At 42.9% G+C, this 26,074-nt stretch overlaps 1 protein-coding gene across 4 annotated transcripts in view; it reads right to left on the reverse strand.

Moving 5' to 3' along the window:
* The window catches only part of FGD5 (FYVE, RhoGEF and PH domain containing 5), a 148,557-nt gene that overhangs the window by 58,608 nt on the left and 63,875 nt on the right, over positions 1 to 26,074 (reverse strand). For all 4 annotated transcript variants that reach the window (XM_050958355.1, XM_050958357.1, XM_050958356.1 and 1 more), the window contains exons 3-5: positions 24,090 to 24,219; positions 11,035 to 11,093; positions 10,890 to 10,920 (exon numbers count right to left, since the gene is read on the reverse strand). In XM_050958355.1, coding sequence (XP_050814312.1) covers positions 10,890 to 10,920; positions 11,035 to 11,093; positions 24,090 to 24,219 — 220 coding nt within the window. The remainder of the gene's footprint in view (positions 1 to 10,889; positions 10,921 to 11,034; positions 11,094 to 24,089; positions 24,220 to 26,074) is intronic.

Here is a 26,074-nt window from a genome sequence, read left to right on the forward strand (position 1 = left end):
TTCTCTGCTGAGTGCAGTTGCCAATCAGAGCCAAAGGGGGTTGGTGGTTTTTGTGATGTGGATATCTGTGCCCAGGGGACTATTTGTTTTCAAATTTGTTCTTAAAAATATACTTAAACTGGGATTTAGCTGCTAAATCTAGCTCAGGGTGGATGTTTGTACCTGATACGAAGACTCAGCTCCACTCTATCCTGACAGTGACATATAGAATAAGCAGGAAGAACCTTTTAAATCATGAAGAATTCCAGTGACGGTTCTGTTGACACTGCACATGAGGAGACCAAGGGTCAAGTAAGCACAACCCCATTGATAGAATTAAAGCCCCATCAGTTAATATCAAGACGTGTATTACACAAGTCATGGTAGAGCTCAGAATAGAACCCTAGTCTGCGGTCTCTTAATGCAGGGCTTTAGCCAAAAGACCACAGAGTATCAGGAGTCACTATTCCAGCAGGTTCAAACAGGCTGAATTCTGCTTTAGTCCGAACAATCTGGCTTGAGACAGACAGAGTCCGTATCATAATGGTCTGGGTGAACCCATGCTGTGAATGTATTTCTTCACATGCTACTGTGCAAACTGCAAGTTATTATTAAAAACAATATTCCACTTTTTAAAAAAAATGATACATTAAAAACATACACTGTCTGCCCAAATAAGCTCATTCATCAGACGAAAAAAAATTCAGCTGTTTTAACACTCCATGGGAAGGTGATTCTGCTGGGTGATTTAATAGAAATGGCAGCAAGTTTTTTCCACTCAGAGACAATTTCCTGGCCTCCTGCCGCACCGTATGTAGTGTGGTTGAATGTGCTGAGAAAGGAAGCAAGGGCTCAATAAAAAGAAACCGCTACGGTCATATATCTCATTCAACGATGCACTGCTTCTTCCAGCCAGCCCTGAATAAGGATGAGTAAATCAGTTTGGAGAAGCTAAGAATCTTTTCCCACTAGATCTAGTAGACATGATCTAGTAGCCTCCCAACATGTCAAACTTTTAGGGATTGAAAAATTATCTTTTTTTTCTCCATTCCCTTTCCAGTGGAAGTACAAACCTCCATGAAACCTCGTAACCTCCAGGTACAAACACCCACAAATTCTGAGGCTGTTCCAATGTGGATCTAAATTTTACCTTGGCCCCATCTCCAATAACTGTGATGGCCAGCCCTTCAGCTCACGTAAATCACGGTAGCTCCATTGACTTCAGTGTGCTATCTGGATTTACCCCATCTGAGGGCTACGTAGGTGTGATTTTAGTGCTGGTGAAAGGTGCTAGATTAACAGTACCGGGATCTGTACTGCTCTCTCTATCTGCAGAAGAGGCACAGCACGGACAGAGACAAAGCTGGGGAAAAAAGCTATTCTGAGCAAAAGGACAACACTGGCACAAGAAGAAATGGGTATAAAGTGGCCATGAATAAATTTAGGCTGGAGATTAGCTGAAGGTTTCTAACCTTCTGAGGAGTGAGGTTCTGGAACAGTCTCCCAATAGGTGCAGTGGGAGCAAAGAACTTAACTAGTTTTAAGATGCAGCTTGATAAGCTTATGAACAGAATTATATGATGGGGTTGCCTCTGATAGCGGGGGACTGAATTCAGTGATCCAGGAGGTCCTTTCCAGTCCTATGGCCTAATGTAATCCTCCACCTTACCCGGAAGAACTGACTATGGGTAAGAGTGAATATGGTCCATTCATTCTTTGGCTTCTCTTTTGCAACAGCCAATTAGTGCCAGGTGTGGTGAACATGCTAGTTCACTGGGAACCAGAATGGGACTCATTTAATTTAAACCACCAAACAGTGCTCAGAAGCTGTATCTACACTGGGAACATTTGGATCGATAATTCTCCACTGGCCAACAAACAACAGAAGCTGTAGTGTAGACGGGGGCAGGTGTTTTTACCACTGTGCCACTACAGCTGGTAAAAAAAAAAAAAAAAAGAGAACTAAAAATCATGAACATTTCCACGCAAATTTTTGAATTTTGAAATGTTTTGACCAACTCTGTGGCTGGCCCCGAGCAAGATGCAAGTCTCGTGAAAATTTTCATAAAGAATTTAATTGCATTTTTCCATCAAAATTTCAAAAATTGTTCAGTTCTAGTTGTCAAATCTGTGCCACATCTACATTACTCCACCACGGATCCTTCCATCATTGTTATCTCATTACAGGTCCAAGTTTTCCTCATTTAAACATGCCCAGCTGGTTACAATTTCAGACACTAAAGACCCCAGCTAGATTGATACTGTTCATACAGAGATGGAAGACTTTCATATTCTTTTTTCTCATTCTTTGTAGCAACCAATCCCCCTTCTAGGTGCCTCTCCTAATTGAAATGAATCTACTAATCATTTTGAAGCTCCTCAGTCATTGCAATTAATTCAGGGTTTAGAAAAGAAAAGCTTAGCAGCTGTAGCAAGCATATCCCAAATCTGCTTCAGTAACTAATTAGAATGTTAGAGTTGCCACCCGTTCCAAATGAACATCCACAGAACAAATAACTACCCATTTTATACCATAATGGAATGAAAAAAACTAGCACCTCTTTTCCACTCAATCTCAGGAAATTTAATTAATCATTAATTGCCCAGACTTGGGATTATAATTAACTCTCTGAGAAATTATTGAATTCCAATTGCCCAGATAGCCAGCTTTACAATGATTAGTACCAAATCTTGAAATATAATAGTAATAGCTAGAAACATCCATTTCCAAAAACTTATGCCATTGCTGGAAGTGCTGAGTTCCTGGGAAGCCATTAATCAAAGGTAAAGTGCTTGTGCAGTCCAACTCCAATCCATTATGGCACCTGAAGGTCTCAAAATTCATCATCTGAACAACCCAGCCAAACACAGAAGGTACCAAACATTGAGTCCATATAATTTCCTGATGGATCAAAATTTCCTAAAATAGAGGCATGAACCAAAATCAATCCATTTCAAGCTCTGCTCATAGCAACCGATCCCCAAAAGGACTCAGTCTTGCACTCTGATACGTGAGCGCACAGTACTACACTACATAGTAAAAGCTGCTCTAGTGTTATTACCCCCAGCATTGCTCAGATTTAAAAATTTTATTAAAGTGAATGTTTGAAATGAAATATACACAAATTGAGAAGGTAGGTACTGTACATCTGGGGTCAGGCTTGGGTTGGGGGGTTACAGATATCGTTTGCAAGGATGAAAAGATACATACATATCGCATAACCGGCATAGACCCAGACTGGGGTGTAAGGTTTTTTTTAAAGTGTCAGTGGATAAGTGGGCTTGGGTACACCACCCATGGGATGAAAAAGGAGTCCAAGTCAGTATCACTGTAGCGGATAAGTACATGGGTGGGGTGCGTCCCTTGGTCCATTGGGGAAGGAAGTGGATTATTTCCCTAGTTGGCGGTCTCGGTTACTCGGTGTGGTATTGGCGGTGTCCGGTGATGTGTTCGGTATAAAAGTCTCTGGACCACCTGACAGCTGGAAGCCCTAGAAAACTAAGTTGTATAGATTTGGAAGTTGAGGAAAAGGAGGCACAAAGATGATCACAACTATCATTAAAGCAAAGAAAATGTTTTACTTTTTCATTTGTGCCCACAGCTACTTTTCATGATATATTTGCCTAGGGAAAGCACCCAACAGCATCTCTGAGCCTCAGTCACCACTGGAAATGTACACTTCGTATAACTGGGATCTTGCAAAAGTCATGGAGCACAGAGAGACTAAAGTTATGTCTATGCAGCAATTAAACACCTGTGACTGGCCTGTGTCAGCTGACATGGGCTCACAGGGCTCAGGCTGCAGGGCTATAAAATTGCTGGGTAGACTGTTGGGCTCAGGCGGGAGCCTGGGCTTTGGGACCCTGCCCACTTGCTGGGTCCCAGAGCCTGGACTCCAGCCCGAGCCCAAACATCTACACTACAATTTTACAACCCCACAGCCTAAGCCCGGCAAGCCCAAGTCAGTTGACACAGGCCAGCTGCAGGTGTTTAATTGCTGTGTAGACATAGACAGTGAGATGAATGTTCATAGTAAGTGGTGCTGGTATATCAGTATGTGGCACTCTTCTCTCTGAGTAAACATTGAAGTGAATACCGGCTCTAGTTAAAATTCTGATCCAGAGCCAGAAGTGTGTTTGGATTTCAAACACCCCAACAATCTGGGGTGTTCAGATCTGGTGTTCAGGTTTGAACCCCTCTTTACTTTGAATCAATATCCAGCACAATGTTAAGGGACACTCTGCAAGGGGTGGCATGTGGCAGATGAGGCTTGAAAATGAGGTCCTGACCACCTGTGGCCATTACAGATTCCATGGCTCTTTCCATCAGAATAGTTAACCTTCAGGTGCTGGCTATGTTCCTACTCGGGTAATTCTATTCTGCCTACATAGAGTGTTTATCCTGATCCCAGCAAAACTCATGTCCAGTTCTACACTTTTCAGTCAATAAAGACCTACATATTAATGGAAATTGCCTTGTGTGTCTATGTAGAGTTTTCATTATCTAAAAAACCAAATTGATAATCTATATGATATATACCAATACTGGGAGGCCAGTAGTGTCAGCCCATTGGGGAGGTATGAGGGATGGTGGGGGAGTATAATTATAGGGGAGTCCTAATCTTTGTACAATCAAAGTCTTCATTGAACATAACAATTTGCATACTTCTAAAGCCACCCTCTCCTCTAATATGGTGGAGTGGCCCATAGAGACTACATGTCCCAAGATGTAATGCTCCAGTCTTCTTTGACTGTCCCAGTATTATATGCTAGAGGGACATTTGGTCTTTGATTTCAGCCATGGGCTGCCTTTTAATATTTTGTGAGCCATGTTTGCCTTGCGTGTTGCTCTTTGGGGCCTCCTCATTATCACCTTCAACCTCTCTCCTGGTCTTAAAAGGGGAAGTGGCACCTCTAATTAAAAAGTGGCACCTCTACGGTGGCAGAGTGAGTGGCCTACGCACTACAGTGAACAGTGATCGTCCCAAATTTCTCATTACTGAGCACAGCAGAAACAATGCCAGATGAATGGCAGGAAATTCTAACTATCGCAGCAGACACAATTAGTCTCTTATCTTGCTATTGCTAGGTACAATCTAGGTCAGGGACCCTGACCTCAGCGTGCACACACACACACACACACAAATTAATCCAAAACACTGCAAATGAGTTTAAGAACTGGCAAACTGTAGTGTGCACGTTTTGAATACTGTATCAATAGGGCTTGTTACAAGGAACTTGACCCAATGCCAAGCGTGATTTTTTTTTTCCTTTTAAGAGATGTACAAAATGGTCTGACAGCCATTTTGGCTCAGGGTTCCCACTGTAAAATTACTCTAGCCCATGCAAAGTTATTTTCCCACTGCAGATGAAGAGAACAATGAATAAATAAATAAGGAAAATAAATTCAGCCTAATGAAACTGAGGATGGGCTATTGTTCTCTGACACAATTTGTCTTTAGGCTTTTGTCAAGCATTTCAGACAGTGTAACAGCCAAACAAGCTCTTCCTTTAGCCAGGCTTCCCCATTCACTAAAGCATTTCATTAGGAAAATAATCACTTGATTGGTCCAACCGAACTTTGAACAGTATCCAAGGAATCCACAGCAGAAACAAAAATATGCCTCAGCCACTCACTCACCAGGTGATCTCTTCCAAACTTTTCCATTTAAGCAGTGATTAAGATATCACTGGTCTATCAAGGCATTAGGGCCAAAAATGTTACTTTTCTGTAAACGTTGCTCCCAGCATAGAAGTGTGCTGAGAGTAGAGAGAAGATTGCATGCTATGTTATCTAGCATGCCTGTCTAGATCTTTACAAGATGTCCATCTAAATAGTACTGAATAGATGTAGTGCACTGCACACTGAATTTGATAACGTATAGTCACAGCTCTGTTTGTATCAAGGAATTAAATCGGGAGCTGCTTATTTTCTTGTGCATGAAAGAACATTGGTGAGATAGTGCTACCTCAGAGGAGTTCTGGAAATTAAACTCAATCAGCACAGCAAACTTTGAAGGTAAGCCATATTTAGACCTCAAAAACTCAGGTTTGCTACATTTTCAAGTAAACAGCTAGAGCATATTGATATATTTTTGCGCTCAATTGTTTCCTGTGTTACTTCTCTATTACTAGCCTTGGAGAAGCTATGGAGTCCAGCCCAAGTCTGGGTTCCCAGCTTGTGCAGAGCCTGGCATATTTTGCATCTATTAGTACACTGCCCTTTGTGCAATCTGCTCCATTCTGTGCAACTCATTGCTACCCAGGGAGAAATTCTTTGTGTAAGATGGAGGGATGCCTTTAGCAAACCTTAGCCACATGTTAAAATTAGAGGTGAGGCCAAACTGCAACAGAAGACCCAAACCACCTTGGATGCTGATAAAACTCATATTTGGATCTTAATATGAGCGTAGAAGTTCTGACCCATCTTTACGAAAAGAATCTGAACCAGAATAGAAAATCAGATCTCCTTAAACTTTGGGGAATTTAGGGTGTTGGTTTTTCAGTGCAGACCAATCTCTTGGGCTAATTTCATTCACTCCTTGACTTGAAGACATAAGTGATAATAATTTCAATGGGAATTACGCACACACATTGGAGCGAAGAATGGATTGAGGCTAATTATGGCCTAAATTTTAAAAAAATGAAAAATGCAAGAGAAGCAACCCTGGAATGGGTGAGGAAGCCAAATCAGATGCTGGGAAAGACAGCCCCATTACCAAGAGTTTGGGGGAATCTTTGGAATGCAAGGTCCAGACTGCCTGATTTGTTCACCTGGTCTGAGTCCTGTAAAGAACATACCCCACAGAACTGCATTACCTTAGAGTAGGGCAAATAACATCTAACCCTCCAGATTATTATCACAACTACCATGCCAACTGATACAGAATTTCTTAGTTAACACAATGTTTCCACTCTTTCAGCTCAATAGCAGAGTGGGTGTATGGAAATGTCATCATTTTGGCAATCAATCAAACTATTAAAGTCTCTGCTGAAAGGCCAAACTGATTCTGTTAGGCTGAACAAATAGCTGCTCCGGACGAGGCTGCAAATGAGATGGAAAATGCAGCTCCTGCTGCAGTCTTAAGAAAAGAATTCCTCGCCCCCTCCAAAACCAGTCAGGGTGTGGTTTAGTTTTCAGTCTTCATTATTGAGATGTGGATTTGTAAAAGAAGACGAGACATTAAAAATAGCACTTTCAAAAGGGTTTGTTGAGAGAGATGGTAATAAAACAAAAATAATAGTTTGTCCAAGCTCAGTTTTCCTCAGGGGCACCCTCAATGCCATTTTTGTTGTGGATAAGGAGTGACTGCTTTTCTTGGGACCTTTGTGCACAAGGGGTATTTGTACCAGCTTCAGTTATGCAATGTGGTACTTACACCAACCTGAGGTGCAAAGAGAAGTCCTATTTTGTATTTATAGTGGCATCCCCAATACTATGCAAATACACAAAGCAATATCTTTATTATTATTATTTATTTGTATTACAATAGCATCTCAGAGCTCCAATCTGGGGTCAAGAACCCATTGGTCTCAGGACAGCACACACATGCAATAAAGAAGACAGTCCCACCTCCAAAGAGCTTACAATTTCAGCATATGCTGAGAGGCAATAATTGGATACAACAAATGAATGGCAGTGGGAGAAGACACGGTCATAATGACATGATCATGTTTAGTATAACAAGCAGCTGTCACAGTGTATCAACTGCCTGGCTATTTTTGAGTGCCACTGTGCTGCGGTAGCCAGCAAGGGTACCAGTTGCTGCCACATGTGATGAAGTTTGCTTGTGATGTAGGCACCTGTGCACTAAGGATGTGAATGACACCACCAAACTCATTTCACAAGGATTTCCATCCCTGCTAACCTGAGGTGGATTTGAACCAGTGACCAAGAGGTGAAAGAATCTCCCCTCTCCAGTTTTCTGATGAATTCATCCTTCTCATGATGTTATTTCCAAGGAACCATTTATACCTTGTCTCTTCACAAGAAGTGAGATAGTTAACGAACAGAAACAATCAAGATTAATCTGAAAAAATAAACTTGCTGATTATTTCTATGGACAACAGTCCTCCAGAGTCTTGTGCTCTTTCAGCAACTGTAGATTTCTGGGAAGATGGAGGGGCATATTTCCAGCACAGAAACATGACCTAACTAAAGTTGTGAAGGTGGAACCTTATCTTAAAAATGGCATCTGACTGGGATGAACAACATGGAAGTGTGGAAACGGGTTAGGGGAGGAGTGCACAGCCAATATCAATTGTGGTATTTTCTAACTTTTGAGTTCCTAGCTTTGCAACTTTAACGTTCTTTTGACATGAGTAACTTTGGTTTTGTGTGTGTAATAATATTAAAATGAAATACGGCTAACAAAATAAACCCACTTGAAGCAGAAGCTTCTCAGCACCCCACAGATGAACCCCAGCTGCAAGGTTCAAGACCAAAGTTTGAGGTTGTTTGGATCCTGAGGTTTGGCTCATCAAGGAAATTGAAAGGGTGTAGGGAGAAAGAGCTGTGAAATATGGATCTGGAGTCCTTCGGAGTTTGAGGTCTTCAAACACAAGGGACTAGCATGGCTCCAACTCTCCTTTTAAATTTAAAATTGTTCTTTTATTTCCCTAAATTTTTAAAAATTAATATAATAAAGCACAAAGGGAAACAACAATGCTTCTTCCTCAAAGAGTGAATGAATGAGTGGCAAGGAAGAAAATGAAATCCCTAGTTGAAGATCATTTAGTGAAACATTGAGTTACAGACCCAGACACTTACACTGAAAGCAAAACACCAACTGTTCCGCATGAAACTGATGACTAACAAGAACACAGAGAATCACCCGGCATAATAACATAGCTATCACAGGTATCCTTTCCTCGCTCTAATGAGGCTAACTGGCTGATCTAAGCCATATGTTTTAATCATCATGAAAATTGGGCTGATTTCCCTCCTGTCTTAAAACAGCATTTCAATATTGGCTAACAAATCTACAGCTAATGCTACCCAGTTTCTGCAATACACATTGGCTGTGTGGAAACTATACTCCTTCCCCCAAGGGATAGCAATGAGTGGTTTACATTTGGGGTCAGACCAGGAAAGCCCTCTTTGTTTTCATTCACTTGTACCTTCAAGCCAACTTTGTGGCACTAAGTAGATAAAATTAGCGTCAAAGCTCAGTTTTCCAGTAACTAGCCCACGAGCTGTAATTTTTATGGGAGTTCTTTCCATTATGGATTACCAGAAGTTTAGGATTCTTTCCAGCTGGAATGGAGCAGTGTGCACTCTCTCACATGAATGTTTCTAAGTTAAAACCTTCTAAGCACAGGCATAAAACAAAAGCCCCATCCCCTGGATATAGCTGTCAGCTTGGAAGTGAGAGCAAAAAAGACATTTCCTGTTCTTTCCAAATGGTTTTCCCAGGCAGTAAATGCTCTTATAACTTGCACACCACCCCAGAATCAAACACCCTATAACTTTTGGTGCTATTTAGCTTTCAGTTGAGATGGACTTTAGCATAACTCCAGCCAGTTTAGCCAGTGGGAAGCTCCCCTTTGGCTTACCTCACAGAATTGTTCCCTCCAGATCATGAAGCTCCTCATGCAAGTCCCAACTGCAGTAACATGGAGGCTACACACCTACTAGCCATGTCTAGGTAGGGAATTCTATTAAAAAAATGTGCTAGCACCAGTTTGGCTGAACTGGGGTTAGTACTGCTGCGAGTGCCCATGTAGACAAAATTGGCAGCAGTGCTGTTTTTACCAACTTGTCCAATGGATGAGAGACTCCACTAACTGGTGAAGTCTCTTTTAATGACTGGCTACCAGTTGGCAGGCTCAGCAATCTCCAGTTTGTTTTCTAAAAAGCAATTGTCTGCAAGGTGTTCATCATACTGGAGACTGCTGTCCTGCTGCCCAAGCTTGGGCAGGCTTTTCAGCCTTGGCAACCGGCCCGAGAGAGGCACAAGGAGGAGGCAGAAATGCTCTATTTACTTCCTATTTTCCTTATTTTGTTCTTTGTGAAAGACGCTCCCCACTGTTAAGGATTGGGGAATTTTCCAAGGACACCCCAGTGCTATCTTATGCATTGTCACAGAGTTTATTCCTCAGCAGTGGCGGGTAAACTCTGTTCATTTGCTCTCCCCTCCTGCCTCCCAAACACAGCCATGCAAGACTTTGGAATGAGATCTAGTAAGCTGTGGCACAGTCTCTAGGGAAGCAATGTGGATTGGGGCACTTAGAACCAATATAGGCAAAACATCAGAGGACCTAGGAAACAGGCCTGCTTTGGCCAGGAGATGAACAGGATGATTTATTAGGTCTTTTCTGTCCCTAATTTCTATGATTCTGTGAGCAAACCTCAAGCACTGCCTAGCCTGCCTGCTCTCCATTAGCTGTCTCTGGCTTGGTGGGGGCCTAGCCCTGGCCATGGCATGATTGTCTGTACCCCAAACAGAAAACACAACTTAATCGGAGCAAAATGAATCCACTCAAACAAGAACCAAAAGCTAGTTCGCATGGACCCTCTGCAAGTCATCTTCACCTACATTTCTTTCCCCTAAGATAGAATTCTTATCTCTCTATCTCAATCACAATCTCCTTCTCTGACTCAGTCTCCTTCTCTCTTCTACCTGTGAAATGTTATTCTCTAAAGAAAAATACTCTCCACAAATAAAAGCCTGGTGAGGTTTGTTGCCCATAGTTCTTTCTTATGGATGAGAAACTCCAGATGTTTGGCACCCACAGAAAGAGTAGTTTATCAGAAGACAGATTTCTTTGCAATGCCTCAGCGAGCACCTCCCTGCTGTAAGCCACTTCTAATAGAATTCACCTTAGTCTCTTCAATGCTTTTTCTGTCTCCTAAATTACAGCTAAGTAAGAGGGCAATTAGGTTTCAACAATTAAAATGATTTACTTACCACATGTAACAGCCGGAGCATCTCCACATATCTGCAGAAAGAGACAGAATTATATTAATTGCCATCAAGCTAGCGCTGAATGAATCAGGGTGGAATGTACAGCTTCATTTGCAAGATAACAGCCAGATTTTAACAGTGAACTCACACTTTCTCCGAAGACACCAGCTCCTGGGCGATGAGGTAAGCTCTGGACTGTCCTTCTTTCTGTTGAAAAGGAAACCACAAGTGTTAAGAAATCTCCCATCCCAAAACAGAAAGGGCCAGAGAATGCCCTCAATCTACATGATCCTTGAATCTGAATCACAGGGTTGGAAGAGACCTCAGGAGGTCATCTAGTCCAACCCCCTGCTCAAAGCAGGACTAATCTCCAGACAGATTTTTGCCCCAGATTCCTAAATAGCCCCCTCAAGGATTGAACTCACAACCCTGGGTTTAACAGGCCAATGCTTAAACAGACTTCAATCCTTGAGGCTTTCCATTCTGTGTTTGCACACTGCCTAGCAGAATGGAGTCCTGATCCACAACTGCAGCTCTGCTACCTCAATATAAATAAAAAATATACAGTCTGAAATGAGGTCATGCTCTCAAGATTCAAGAAGTTGTTTTGGTGGCTATGGACTGACTCCTGACTTACTGAAGTCAGAGAGAATTTTCCCATTGATTTCAATAGGGCAAAAAGGCAGAAGGGTAATTTCATGACTGCAGGAGGCAAAGCTCATCCAGTTTCTTCAGGCCAATCATGTGCAAGGAAACGTTTTTTGTTTTCTAAATAGTTATATTCCAAACTGTTCCCACTGCAGTGCGAGCTACAGAAGCAAACAAGTTCAAAGGGCTTTATTGCGTGCTAAGGAGATTTGATTAAATTAAACTGTGGTACCTATATCCTGAAAGCAAACAGTGCAGTGTTAAAGCAAATAACATCACTTTGAGATCACAGTGGAATGCATTTAAATCAGCAGAGATCTCAGAGGACACAGAAACCTGCCAAAGAAGCAATGGCAGTGGTTCTTCAAGGCTCAAGAGGCTAATTATGCTGCTTTGCTCTGGTTTCATGAATCATTTGTTTTTAATCTATTTACTTATTTAGTCTATTTATTTATTTAGGACATTTTAACAGGTTTACAAATCATTGCGATATAAATATCAGAGACAAAATGCTAATCATTACAAGAATGAGTTTTTGTTTAGGGAAACATTATATAGTGATATCATCAGCAGGTTCCTCTATTTAAAAGGATGTTACCATATTACAGAGTGAGCCTCTTTACCAAGGTAAGAAATGGACAAAGCGTTGAAACCTTTATTGAGAAAGAAATCTTATACTAAAGTAAGTTTGACTTACACAGCAGCGATAACAAGGCAAGGAAGCAACCTTCAATGAACAAGAGGCCATACAACATGCCATTTATTCTTAACAAGCAGGAGGCAGCATCAAGCGTATTGTTTAAAGGGACCAGGTGTGTCATTAATCCATTGCTTAAAGAGCCTCCTTTAGAAGGTGGGAGATGCTGAGCTGTCGTGCACTAGGCTGGTTATTGTAATTCAGGTGGCAGCCTGAAATAGTGTCCTTCATCACCACCGATTCTGGATGAGAATTGCTTGGGTTGTTAGGGGTCATGGTGAAATCATTTAATTCAGCCCCTCAATGAGAAAAATTTGTAGGGCCCCGGACCAAAATCCCAGATTCAAATTCCATCAACCTTTGCTAAAGTTTAGAGCACATTCAAGCGTGGCAGTTCATCTCCAGTGTTTAAACATTAGTAACAGAAATCTGAACAGTAATTCCCCAAATTCCCCCAGCCTTTTGCATCTCTGAACAAGTAATCTTGTGACATCAGGTTTTTTTTTACCCAATGTTTCTGCTCCTTCCTGCTTTCACTCAAACTGGAAATAAGAGAGGTTGAAAACAGCTTAGTGAAGATTTAAGCTTTCCCTAGAAGTGCTGGAAACTGAAATCCAGCAGCATGATAGCTGTACCATGAAAACCCAGATGCAAAATTGACGGAAATGAAACCAACCAATCTTGTTTCCATGCCCATCATTAATAAATCACAAAAAGAAAATATTTGGAATAAGTAATGAAAAGCAAAGTTACATTTTAAAAATTCTTTCAGTTTTAAGGTGCTGTGTCCTACACAAGGATTATTTTTTTTAAAAGTAGTGCATTTTATATTGTCAGTGCCCCTTTAATATAAAAATGTTCAGCAGCAACAAATGAATCCTAAAACTGTCTATAACAGAGCAACAGAGGGTTATTCAAAATACGCTGCAAGTAAATCTCTTTTTACTGTACAAATGAGTAAAGGAAAGGAATGACTTTCCACCAGGAAAGTAATCAGGAACCCCATTTTGTTAGGTCACGGGTTCTCAACCTGGGGGTGGTGATCCCATAGTGGGGAAGATTATGACCAGGTCTGGGAGGGTTGCTATCACTATGTGAGGTGAATGAGACTTCAGAAGAGAAGGAAATAACCTGTCTTTTCCTTCTTTCATCTGCTTCACTGTAATTTGACGGGGAGCCAAGTGGAAGATTTAGAGACTCAAAGAAATTAGTGATCTAATCATTTGTTAGATTCAGTCATCTAATCCATCTCTCTGCCAATACAAGATTGTTGCCTACGGTATGTTACCTAGTGCTTTGTTGATTCTTTTTTAAATGGTCCAAAGAGTGGTGCTTCTCCTATTTTAATTTGGGAGACAGTTCTACTACAGTTGAACAGATCTAGTATAAGCATTTTTTCCCTGAAAGTCATCTTTTCCCTTTGTTAATTTCATTCCACTATTTGTAGTATGCTCCTTGTACTACACTATATTTTTGTGTTTACACTTTACAATCATTCCTAAAGGGTTACCCTGTTTCTCTCTTTTTGTCACCAGTGACGATACATGGCATACACTAGTGTTGGCACACAGGAGCTACCACATGTCGCTGGTCAGCATCAGAATATTCTGGGCTCTTTTTCTTCCTCGCCCTTTTGACTTGCAGACATAAATCAATTGAATGGGAATTTTATTTCTGGATTACCAAACCTAATACTGGCCAGTTTGCACGTCCTCTATTGACAGGCTTGACCAAGAAGCGAAGTATATTTCACCGTTGGTGTGGGCCCCCTCGCCTTTTGTGTATACAGATTGTCGCAGTCTGCAATTCTACTTGTGATTAATATGTCTTAGTCGAGAGACAAAACACTGGGACCCCTGGTGTCACATGACCAGTCTAGGGCAAGTTTTGAGACAGTGTCTCTAGGCGTTGCCCGTCTTGTGTTATTTAATTACTGTTTGCTTAACCAGGAAATGAACTCTGGGATTGACGACAGTGTCAGGAGACGGACTTCTGGGAATAGCGGGAGGTAGGGGGTGCGGGTCCCTCAACTATCAACTTTCTAAAACAAAGCCCAAGTGATTATTAAAACATGACTGAGCTACCCTATTTGTAGTGATCTTTACTGTGTACTCTTCAGCCCAGCAGTAAGCACTTCTGTACTCTTTCTCCCCAGGCTGCTGCTTCAGTAGCTGTGTACTCCAATCTTTGCTGTTTGTGTGTACTCAGCAGATGGATCTAGACAGAGGATTCTGGCTCTGTGCCTAACTGAGTTTTGTTGTCCTTATTAGCCTCATCTGCCCCACAATCTAAAATATATGCTATATACAAGCAAAATGGTTCCTCAGATTGCCTGCCCTCAACAGTCAATGGAGTTTTCATTTGATAATGAAGCTGCTCCTATGTCAGGATATCAGGTATACTTTCCTGACAGTGAGATCTCTGACTTTGGGTAATGGTCTCTTGAGGGATGTTGTGGAAGCCTCATTGCTAGGTCATTTAAAACTGGACTGAACAGAGCACTGGAGAATATGCTGGGGAGCACTGCGTAGACAAACTACTCTAAAGGCCTTTTCCATCTCTAAATACTATGAAATCTTATTGGTCTGGGGAGGGCCATGTAGTGCCCTGTTTGTTAAGCATGTGATTTCCATGCTGCTTCCAACTCCCATTGGCCTACGGGAATAAAACCAGACTCTCTGGATTTAAACTATCTCTTGAGAGAGAGTGCAAAGCAGGAAATCTAATCATCAAGCTGTCTTGCACATTTTCCTAGACCAGGGATCGGCAACCTTTCAAAAGTGGTGTGCCTAGTCTTCATTTATTCACTCTGATTTAAGGTTTCGCGTGCCAGTAGTACATTTTAATGTTTTTAGAAGGTCTCTTTCTATAAGTCTATAATATATAACTAAACTATTGTTGTATGTAAAGTAAATAAGGTTTTAAAAATTGCTTAAGAAGCTTAATTTAAAATTATATTAAAATGCAGAGCCCCCCTGGACCGGTGACGAGGACCCAGGCAGTGTGAGTGCCACTGAAAATCAGCTTGCGTGCCATCTTTGGCACACGTGCTATAGGTTGCCTACCCCTGTCCTAGACAAAACTGATATCCAACACCTACCCAAAGAATATGCTTTTGTGACTCTTCCAAAACTGTACCCAAATAGTTGGCCACAATATTCCTCATTCAATGGCAATCTCTAGTTTGCATATCAAACACTGTGCTTTAACTATCATATATGGATACTAACAGCTGATTGCAAGTCACTTGACATAACCTATTCCAGTTCATAGATGGCGCAATAGACAGAAGGGGCAGATGTGGTGCCTCAAATTACCAGAAGCATCTAATTAACACACACAGACTCTGTATTAGGATAAAGAATCAGCAGATTAATTGGTTACACACTGTGCATAGTGAGATAGCAACCTGAAACTTAGGGCCCAGTCTTCTGCCAGAGCAGTCAATGAGAGCAGGATGGGAACCTAAAACTCGAATGGCCCTGATTTTGCAAGCCTTTTGCATACAGAACTCCCATTGACTTCCGAAAGACACGGAGCTTTGTGTAACTGACAGCTCACTGTACCAGACTTGGAAATGTTGAGTTTGCTCAGCCTAGGCACTGTCCTTCATTTAGAAAAGTATAAAGCCACATCAGTGGATTATTTCTTAAAGATTGAAGGTCTTGCTGGACAGGAAAAAGACTACTTGACCCAGAAAGCAGCTAGCTCTGGTGTATCTCTATCCAATCTCCCTGCTCTGTTAGTGCTTCAGAGCCTTGTTCTAAGAACTCCTCCACCTTCTTGCATTTCTCATCTCAGTCTCCAAGCTCTCAAGGATTACAGCAGCATGGTCTGGTCACAAGGGAATGATGATGACCTGGATATTCTCCACATGACCCCTTTTCAATTCATGGCACCCCTGTGCCCTGATCTGGGTCACAAAGCAGCTCCAGAGGAATGTCCTCCTGACTGAGAATTAAGGTCTCACAATATGAAATGGAAACAAGATAAAATGAAATAATAAAAAGGATTAAATAAAAGAGAAAGAGAAAGAAAAGAAAAATAGATATTGTACTATAACAAAACCATGGCCACCTAGAACAACACATTTGTCATTATGATATATATCATGGCCACCCAGAACTTCACAGTGACAAAATATACAGAATTCAGATTCCATCCCACTCCAAAAGCATAGGCCTTGAACCAATGAGAACTCGCCTCTCAGCTGTTAGCAGTATAGGTTTTAAGACACACACTTTAGCAATTCTGATTCCATCCTGAAGAGGGCAGTGATGTGTGCACACACATGGCCACACACACACACACACACACACACAAACTCTGATTCATTACAATATTAAGAAAACTAAAATCAACTTTTTTCTTCAGGAATTGACTGTCAAGTGTTAATGCTTTTAATGTTAATACTCTAACACAATTACTATATTTATTACCTCAGATAAAAATAACAACACATACCATATATAGCTGCTTTCATCAAGGATCTCAAACTGCTTTTACAAAGATTAATGAACTATGTCTTACAATCCCCCCAACAGATGGGACAACTAAGGCACAGAGATGCTATGTGACTTGCCCAAGGTCAGTTTCTGTCTCTAAGCAAACTCTAGCAAACAGCATGATTCACAATTTGTGTAGGACTCCACATCAAAGCTCTAATGGCCTTCAGTAGACCAGTAAAAGGAGGGTGGCAAGAGTGCTGGAGAGGCAGACCTTGCCTGCTGAGACTGGAGACTCCAACAAGGGTTGCCAACCCTCCAGGATTGTCTGGGAGTCCCCCAGGAATTAAAGACTAATCTTTAATTAAAGATTATGCCATGTGATTAAAGCTCCAGGAATACGTCCAACCAAAATTGGCAACCCTAACTGTGTCCTCTCCTGACATTCTTCACATTCTTATTTTCCCTTTCGTTGCTCTCAGAGTGCAATTGGCTTGTTTGAGACAATGTTTGCTCAGGTGGCATCACACAGATAAAGACAGGAAAAGTCACAGAGAGCCTGGCTAAAAACAGCAATTTTCTGCTTTGATTGAATAGACATCTATTATCGATATTATTTCATTGTCTGCCAGGGAGCTGAATAACATGATGAATAATGAGGAAACGAAGGCCAGTGGCTGATGCTCAGCATTGCAGGCTATCAAAAGCTCATACACATCAGGAGCCCATGAATGCTTCACAACAGAGCTGCACTTTCACGGGGTGTTAACATGCACAAGGCACATTGATCACATCCTCCCATCCCATTGTCTTACTCTTCATGGGGGTGATAGGATCTTTGCTTTCCAGTGACCATGCTCCCTTTTTTCCTGCAGGATAACCTCTTTCCAGGTAGTTGTAAACTAGACTTGATGATTAATGTCCTGTTTCTGAGGAGACAGTTATTGTTAGAAGAGTCTCAGCTGCCTGCTTACAAAACAGACAAACTAGGAATGGGCCAAACCAAAGGTTACCAGTGTTGTGGAAAAGGTCTAGAGAACAGCTCAATGGTGGCCAATCAGTTCTTTCACTTTTGCAGACTAAGGTCTAGATCTACATGGAGTGCACAAGCAGGGAGCACAAGACTGTGGCACTTGTGTGCAGGGGTGAGCAGAGGTCATGTGTGAGCCCAGCTGAGGTTCAGTGCTAGGCTTAGTGCTCAGCACTGAGCAGTCTTGGGTCTCAAGTCCCTTCTGCATCTACTTCCTTAATATCAAGGGTTCAGGCTAAAAAAGGGTGATGGTGAGACTAGGGTGAGCAGAGTATGAGCATGTCTGAGGAGAAAGGGAGGTGGAGGTACCATTCTCAGCATGCTAATACAGCACTTAAGCATCCTGTTAGGCTTCACTGCTCCAGTGAGACAGCAGTGGCATGGAAGAGACAAAGCCGTAAACTCACTGAGGCAGGAACGAGGTTATCCCTCCAGAGCATCACATTTGACTGTATTTATGTACTCTGCACCTGGGCTGGGCAATACCAAGCCTAAGACATCTACTGGACCTGTCAATACCCGTTGCCTACCACTCATCTGCATGCTTAACATGTCACTTGCCCAAGTGCCAGTGCATAGCATGGAAGTGGACATCTGATTACACATTTCATACATGACACAAGAACAGGGAGATCCAAGTAGCTTGAAGTATTAGCACTTTGTTCCCTAGTTCTTAGCGCTTCAAGAAACAGAGCAGTAATAAGAATGTTTTGTGTTTTGTCAGAGGCAGCATGGTGTAGTGCATAAGGCACTGGACTGGGAGTCAGGAAAGCTAGTTTTCATTCTTAACTGTGCCCCTGGCCGGCTGTGTATCTCTAGCCAAGTTGCTTTGTCTCTCTGCTTCCCCTCCTACCATTTGTCTGTCTAACTGCTTTAGATTATAAATTCTTTGCAGTAGGGATTGTGTGTCTGTACAGCACCTAGCACAATTCTGCTGTCATGATGATCAGAGGACTTTAAAGTGATTTATAAATATTAAATAACCCTCACAACACTGCTGTAATGGAGGTTTATTCTTATTAATAATTTTATAGATAGATAAACGGAGGTACTGAAATAGCAGGGGCCTTGTTTGAGGCTGCATAATGAAATAGTGACACAGTTGGAGATGGAATCCCGGAGAGTCGTCTTCCAATGGCTTGCTCTTGAGGCTCGAGTGCAACCTGTCCTGGGGAATCTGTTCAGTTACAAAAGGCCAAACATCGCCCGTTAAGAGCTGTCTAAATTTGTCGCTTCCTTACGGGGCATAAATCCATTGCTCCCAAGTACAGCTTATGTTTGGGTTTTGTGTGGGGTGTGTGTGTTTCAGCGTATGAAAGTTAAAGGTTTGCAAAACAGAGTGATTAATGGAGCCTGGAAACTGACCCCACCCAGTGGAAAGATAAGGAACAGCAAAGGCAATTTGACATGCAGTAATAGTGAGATGGTTGCTGCCTTGCTCTTTGCAAAACCTTTGTATTCTAGCCTGATATTTCCTTCATTACACACAACACAGGTCGCCTCTGTGTACTGTGATGGTTCACGGCCTTCCCTGTCCCACTGCTGCCTTACATTCCTGGCACCTCAGAGAGGATCATGGTAGTTTATCTCCAACGCTGCCCTCAGGATCAAATAATTTACCAATTTCCTCTATTAAGCCTCTGCTATGCCAATGTATCCACTAGCATTACACAAAGGTAAGTTAGTAGGTGACCACTTCTCCAGCATGACCAGCATTGTATCCACATATAACAGCACCCTGTCCTAGGTGAGCAGCTAAAATGATTTGGGACATCTAGGGCCATAAGGCACAGCCTGATTCTACTCTCGTTTACACCATTTGTACACAGCTGTATGGCTAGTGGCGTCAGTGGAGTGCCTCTTGATTTCCCCCAGTGTGAGGGGAGGATCAGATCATTTGTGCACTGCTCTGTGCATAGTTCCATGCATCACTTCACGTTTTTATTCTGAAACACTAAGCAGTAGTTAAATGTGATCAACTTTACTATTTTATTTTCCCTATACTGAGGTTAATTGGCAGACAGATCCACGTTGCGGATGCACGTGGCTCTCTCTGCATTTAAAATATGGCTTTATTATTTGTATTACAATGAAAGCACTTCAGTATTTGTATTCTGATGCTTTATAAACAATCACATTATTGCAGCATCAAACCAGGCTAATTGAATCTTTCCTGGGAATCCCTTCAATTCTTCATGTCAAACACCCAGCTACGTTTATTAATAGACCCTTCTTCCCTGAGTGCTGGTTTATTGTAGGATTCACTGTATATCACCCCTGAGTATAACAGGAACACTGAAATAGCTGATGCTGATACAATATTCCCTAGCGAGCTGATATTTACCCTGTTACTACTGTACCCTTCCAAAGCCGCCATTGTATAGGAAGGTTGGCTCCTTATCAGCAATGGTGCAACTTGTCAGTCTAAATGCCTTCCATTGACTACTAGGGCTATTTTAAAGCCCATTGCCTTTTCCTGTGACCAACACTCTTTTCGATGTGTGCGACACCCAGGCTGGGTCAGGCTGCCAGACATCACAAAACACAGCCTGAGGCATCCTCATGCCTTGCAGCTGTCACATTTCCCTTGGCCTGGCTTCCCAACAAAGGAGGCTGGAGAAGTTAACTCCCAGTTCAGGGGCTGCATCTACATCCCCCACAAGCTCACACCCCACAATCTTTGCTTCACAGCCTTATATTGCTTGATATTGGAGTTCTGTGGCTGCAGTGAGAGCGCACGCATTGTTGTGGGTGTGTTGGAGGTGCACGCATTGATGCGTGCATTCCCACTGAACCCTCCGAAAAGTGCTTCTTTTCTACTGGGCTTTTGTTTGTCTTTGACAGAGCTCTCAACATGCTGGCACTACAATGCAGAAGAAGGATGGAGGTGTTTCAGGGGCCGGGGAACTGAAACCATCCAGCAAACTCCATTGGATTTGAAGTTCCCCAAATGAACCCCAACACTGGCCCCACAACCCCTTCCAATTCGCCACCAGTTATTAAAGCTTAAAATGTGACCCTAGTCTATAGCATCCTCTCACTTGTTCTTTTCATGATCCAGTGTGGAAGTGACTCCCTACACACACAGTCTCTTGTCTTCGTGGGCAAAGTGTCAGGCCTAGCAAAGGAATTGTCCTTGGAATCACTTCAGTTTCAGGGTGAAGACTGCTGAGGAGATAAAGGTGTAGCTGGGAATGGGATCACATCAGGAAGGGCAGCTTGTCTTAAGTGGCAGCTAGGAGGGGTGATCTGGCTGAATATTCCCGCTTGGACTCCCCGAGTCCTGACACTAAAGTCTGAGGCCTTATCTCTGGAAGAGTAGTTAAATTTAAACCTAGGTTGTGGTTCAGACCTTCTAAGTGCAGGATTCTCCTCAAGATTTTTGGGATGCTCTGAGGCATTCAAAGCAAAGCTAGCATGGGAGAACCCAAAGACTTGTGCTTCTCCAAACCTTCTCTGAATCTCGAGAGAACAACACTGGGCTGGTTATCTCACAAAAGCAGCCCTTCTGAGGGCATCGTCTTGTTTCTATTTCTGGTCCTGTAGGAATTTCAGAGAAAACTGCAAAAAGTATTAGCATAGGCAAAGTGAGAGGGCAGTCTGAGTTTGTGGGTTAGTGGGATCTGAACTGCAAGTTCATATCCAGATCTGAGCATCCCTAAAGTTCACAGCTATGCGGTTAGTTCATCTCACTGTAGCACAAAGAACCAGCACCAATTTTAAGTCTGGATCAAGTTCAAAGGGTGGGATGGATTTGGTTTGGAAGTTTTCTAGTACTGAGTGAAGGTTTGGAAATGAAAAGATCCCTTATGTCACTTGAACCTGTATATGCCTATACCTAACTGGAACCCAGATTTGCCAATTGCCATCCCTAATTCTGATACTTTCCTCTATGCAGGCAAAGAAGATTTCAAAATCCATTGTTTATCCTTCGGAGTCTGCAACAGAAAGGTCAAGTGTCACCTTCCTACCAGTTGGATGGATGTAAATAAATAAGCATATGTAGCAGGCACGCACATTGAGGATGATTCCAGAGCTCCTATAAATTAGTTAAGCAGGGGGTGGAAAAAGAGACAATCTCCCTCAGTTATGTAAGAGAAGTGCACCCTTTTGGTGGTTTTAACCAAGTAGAATCACAGAGGTTAAAAAAACAACAGCATCCTCATCTGGGAGTTTTCTAACCTGATACCATCTGCCAGAGATTTAAAGAAGGGGATTCAAGTGCATAATTAACCAAAAAGAGCACATTCTCAAAATCAGCTTTAACTTGAATAATCAAAAGCACCAAGTGATGTTACTAAGGGTTTCTGGATTAAGGGTGCACTTATAGAACCCTGACCAAAACAAAACTTGGAGAAGACAGGCTTGCTTTTCTACATCTTTACATCATTTTTATGCCAGTCCAATTCCAGCACGGTCCAATGGAGTTAGACTGCTGTAAAAATTATGCAACCCAGTGGAAATCAAAGCCCTTGGTTTGACTATAAAACGAATACACCAATACACCCCAAATGTATCATTTTGTCCATCATTTAAATTGTTTGCAAAATGGAGGTGCCGGCAAGTCCTAAAGGTTCCTTCGTACTCACACAGAGCTCATCCCCAGGAGAGCAGGGATTCAAAGGGGGCCAGCTGTTCAAACAATTCCAGGAAACCTCTGTACAAATCTGACTTTTTTTTCCTTCTTCTTCAGAAAATGAGCCTTAAAAAAAGAAACAACAGAAAACAACACCTCCCCCACCCCAAACCCCAAAGTGGAAGCCTTGGAAGTCTCCAATGAACAGGCAAAAAGCAAGCGTGCAAAGCAAATCATAATGCTTGGGGATTGACAATCCACATTTCAGCAGAGTGAAGTAAGTATATCCCAGCTAGACACCAGTCAGAATCACATGTTCTGGACAGAGCAAGAAGATCTTATCAGCTAGGTGATTTCATGCCTTTATTCAGGCTAATTTTCCCTTGTGAGGGGGAAACCAGAAACCAAAACAACAAACTCCAGTTGTTGGAGTTTTTTTTTTAATCCAAATTCAGCTCTACTAGGCCAGCCCAAAACAGTTGTTTTAGCAAGATTAGCTCATTTCCAAATTCATGGTACTATTTTTGGCATCCAGACATGTGTACCTTTGCCAACTCTCCCCAAGCGACTGTGCTTCTGAACTCTTTCATGTTTTACAACCGCTCTGTGTTGTCTGAAGATTTTGCTACAAGAGGGAGAAGACATCACTTCATTGGGTAGTTGGACAATTTTTCTGCACTTCATCATTGCAAGGCTGTGTTTTAACTAGCTAATCATCCAGAAGATTTGTGTGAGAAGACAACAAAAGGAAGTGGGAGTGGTGGGGGTAGGAAATACAATCCACTGTCAGTATTCTTTAACTATACCAGCACTTTCTGAGGGAAGGACAACAGAGAGTTGGAATTTATTCTATTCACCATCAATCACAATGACCAATAATGGCCCAAGGTTTTTTTGGGGAGTCTGGAAAGCTGAATATGCAGGGCCACGGGCAGAATTCCATAATCCTGAAATTCTGGAGGGTGGAATTCTCCTTCATAAGTGGAGGGCTCAGTGCTGTGACCCCTCTCTTCCTTCTGCAGATTAAGTTCTATGGCATGGGCTCTTCTCTGCCCATCTGTCAGCAACTTCTCCCTGCCTCCACTCCCTAGAGTGTAGGACTAAGAAAGAGGCTCACAACTATTCAGATCAGATCTCATTGCAACGATCACATGTGTCATCCCTCAACCTCCAAGAGACTCCAGATCTGTGAATCTGGTGCCATATCCACTCATGTCAATAGAAAGTCTCCCATTGACATTAGTGGGCATTGGATCAGGACCTACCTGAGCCTGCTGGCTGGTTGCCTCAGCTTCCCTTCTTAGGTCTGTGGGCTCTGCCATATTCAACAGAAGTAACTCCTTACCATAGTTCTGAAGAAATGCAATGATCATAGCTCTGATATTCCTGGGCTAGCTGTAAGCACAGAGCGGGGAGAGATGGCTACCTGAGGGTACACCTACACAGCCCACATCAGTGTGTCTCCCAGCCCAGGTGGACAGACTCATGGGGCTTGCACTACGATGCTAAAAATAGCTGTGGAAACATTGAGGCGTGGGCTAGAGCTCGGGCTCTGAAGCCTAGAGAGGGGGTGGATGTCAGATCCTGACCTCCAGCCTGAGCAGCAATTTCAAAGCACTGTCTATACAGCTATTTCTAAAGTGCTACCGTGAGCCTCGCAACCACGTGTCTGTCCACCTGGGCTGGGAGGCTCGCTGCCATGGGCTGTGAAAACATATCCAAGAGTCAAGGATGTTTTCATCCTTGTTTTTCTTCCCTTCCCCCTTGAGTGTTTCCTATATTCCCCAGATTGTTCCAGATCTCTTACTTTATGGACGAGGCTGGGATCCCCCTGGCTACTCTCCTCATCTTCTGAACTCTTCTGTTCCTCGTCTGATGTGACGTCCTCCACGGGTGCCACAGAGACAGGGCACACCTTGTAAGGCTCGGTATAGGCACTGTAAGCAAAAGGAACAGATCAGCCCATCACATTCTCACCATGCACTCCTCGTCACTGTTACTCAGACATAAGTATTCCATAGGCAGCCCAGACACAGCTAGTGGGAGGTAAACCCTGTAGGTTTGTTAAACTTGGGAAGCAGGATTCTTGGAGCTTCCTGCTTTTTGATAGTAATAATAGGAGGAAAGTTAACGAAACTCTTTACACCTCACAAAATGTTTGGAGTTTTGGTTCAGTCCAAACTTGGGGCAGAAGTTTGACCGGGTTCATATTTTAGGGCCACAATTCTAACTGGTTTGCCCTTTGCTAGATACAACTACCCCAAAATGAATATAATAAAATAATAATGACTAACAATGATAATTAATAATAAAGCTTAGATACTGTGATGCTGCTGGTGGAAACATCACCTGCCCTTCCTCAATATGAATCAGTACTACCAGGGGCGGCTCTAGGAATTTTGCTGCCCCAAGCACGGCAGGCAGGCTGCCTTCCGCGGCTTGCCTGCAAAGGGTCCGCTGGTCCTGCGTCTTCGGCGGACCTCCCGCAGGCCTGGGGTGGGGGCACGCCTGTGGGAGGTCTGCTTGGCGTGCTGGGGCCTGGAGCCACCCCTGAGCACTACAGTGACTGGACACCCACTGACACAGAAAAAGTTTTTTTGCCAAAGGTAGAGTATGAATCTAGCCCTTAGTCCCAATTCTCTGAGGGCCCAATCCAAAACCTGCTGAAGAGAATGACGGAGGAGACTCAATGGGCTTTGGATCAGGCCTGATTTTTCATTCAGGAATGCAATTTCTCCTGCTGAGGAGAAATTGTTTGATTTTTACATTTGTTTATAAACAGTTAGACAGCTCTGCCACAGCTCCTCCAAGATCCTCATTGCCGGACTGCAGTGGAGATCCCTCCAATGGCTCAGAGGGGAGAGAAGCTTCAGGGAGCTGCTCTGCATACTCTGCTGCAAGAGGATGGTGGTAGGTAGAGATTGAGCCTCTTCTGTTCCTAAGCATTGTTTTCCCTTGTTTATTATTAGTGTCTGTGGTTTTTCAGTGTGGGCGGCATCACTGCACTTCCTAAACCCTGCCTAGCTGCAACAACAAAGGAGCCTCTGTGGATCAGCTCCACCCCTCACTTCCAAGCTTTTATTGATGGTAATTGCGTTATTACTTTACTTTCCTCACTCCCAGTGCCTGAAATATATACAACTCGAAGGCCAGCTTATCTTCACTAACCCTCTCATCCATCAGGGAGTCTGACTATGTGGAGTCACAGGTTGCTATTTTAAAAGTGATGTATGTGGGTGGCATTAGCAGCAGAACGCTAGGGGCAGATGCTCCCAAAGCACATCATTTTAAAGGGGTGTCTAGACAAACTCTATTAGTATTTCTACTGCTATCCCATCCTTCTCTGGTTCTGTTACCTATGGTCTGTCCTCAAGCTGAGTCAGGCTTCGAGGCATAACTCTCTTCTTAAATCTCTGGGTATGGCTACACTTGCAACTTCAAAGCGCTGCCGCGGGAGCGCTCCCGTGGCAGCGCTTTGAAGTGCGAGTGTGGTTGCGGCGCCAGCGCTGGGAGAGAGCTCTCCCAGTGCTGCAAGTACTCCACCTCTCCGAGGGGATTAGCTTACAGTGCTGGGAGCCATGCTTCCAGCGCTGGGGCACTGTTTACACTGGTACTTTGCAGTGCTGTAACTTGCTGCGCTCAGGGGTGTGTTTTTTCACACCCCTGAGCGAGAAAGTTGCAGCACTGTAAAGAACCAGTGTAGCCAAGGCCTCTGATTGTCTTAAACTCTTCTCCCATCCTAATATCCAGATCCAGAACTCATTAAAATCAGTGGCGGGCTTTCCATTGACT

This window comes from Gopherus flavomarginatus, chromosome 6, assembly GCF_025201925.1.
Source record: "Gopherus flavomarginatus isolate rGopFla2 chromosome 6, rGopFla2.mat.asm, whole genome shotgun sequence".
In the NCBI taxonomy this organism is placed as follows: Eukaryota; Metazoa; Chordata; order Testudines; family Testudinidae; genus Gopherus; species Gopherus flavomarginatus.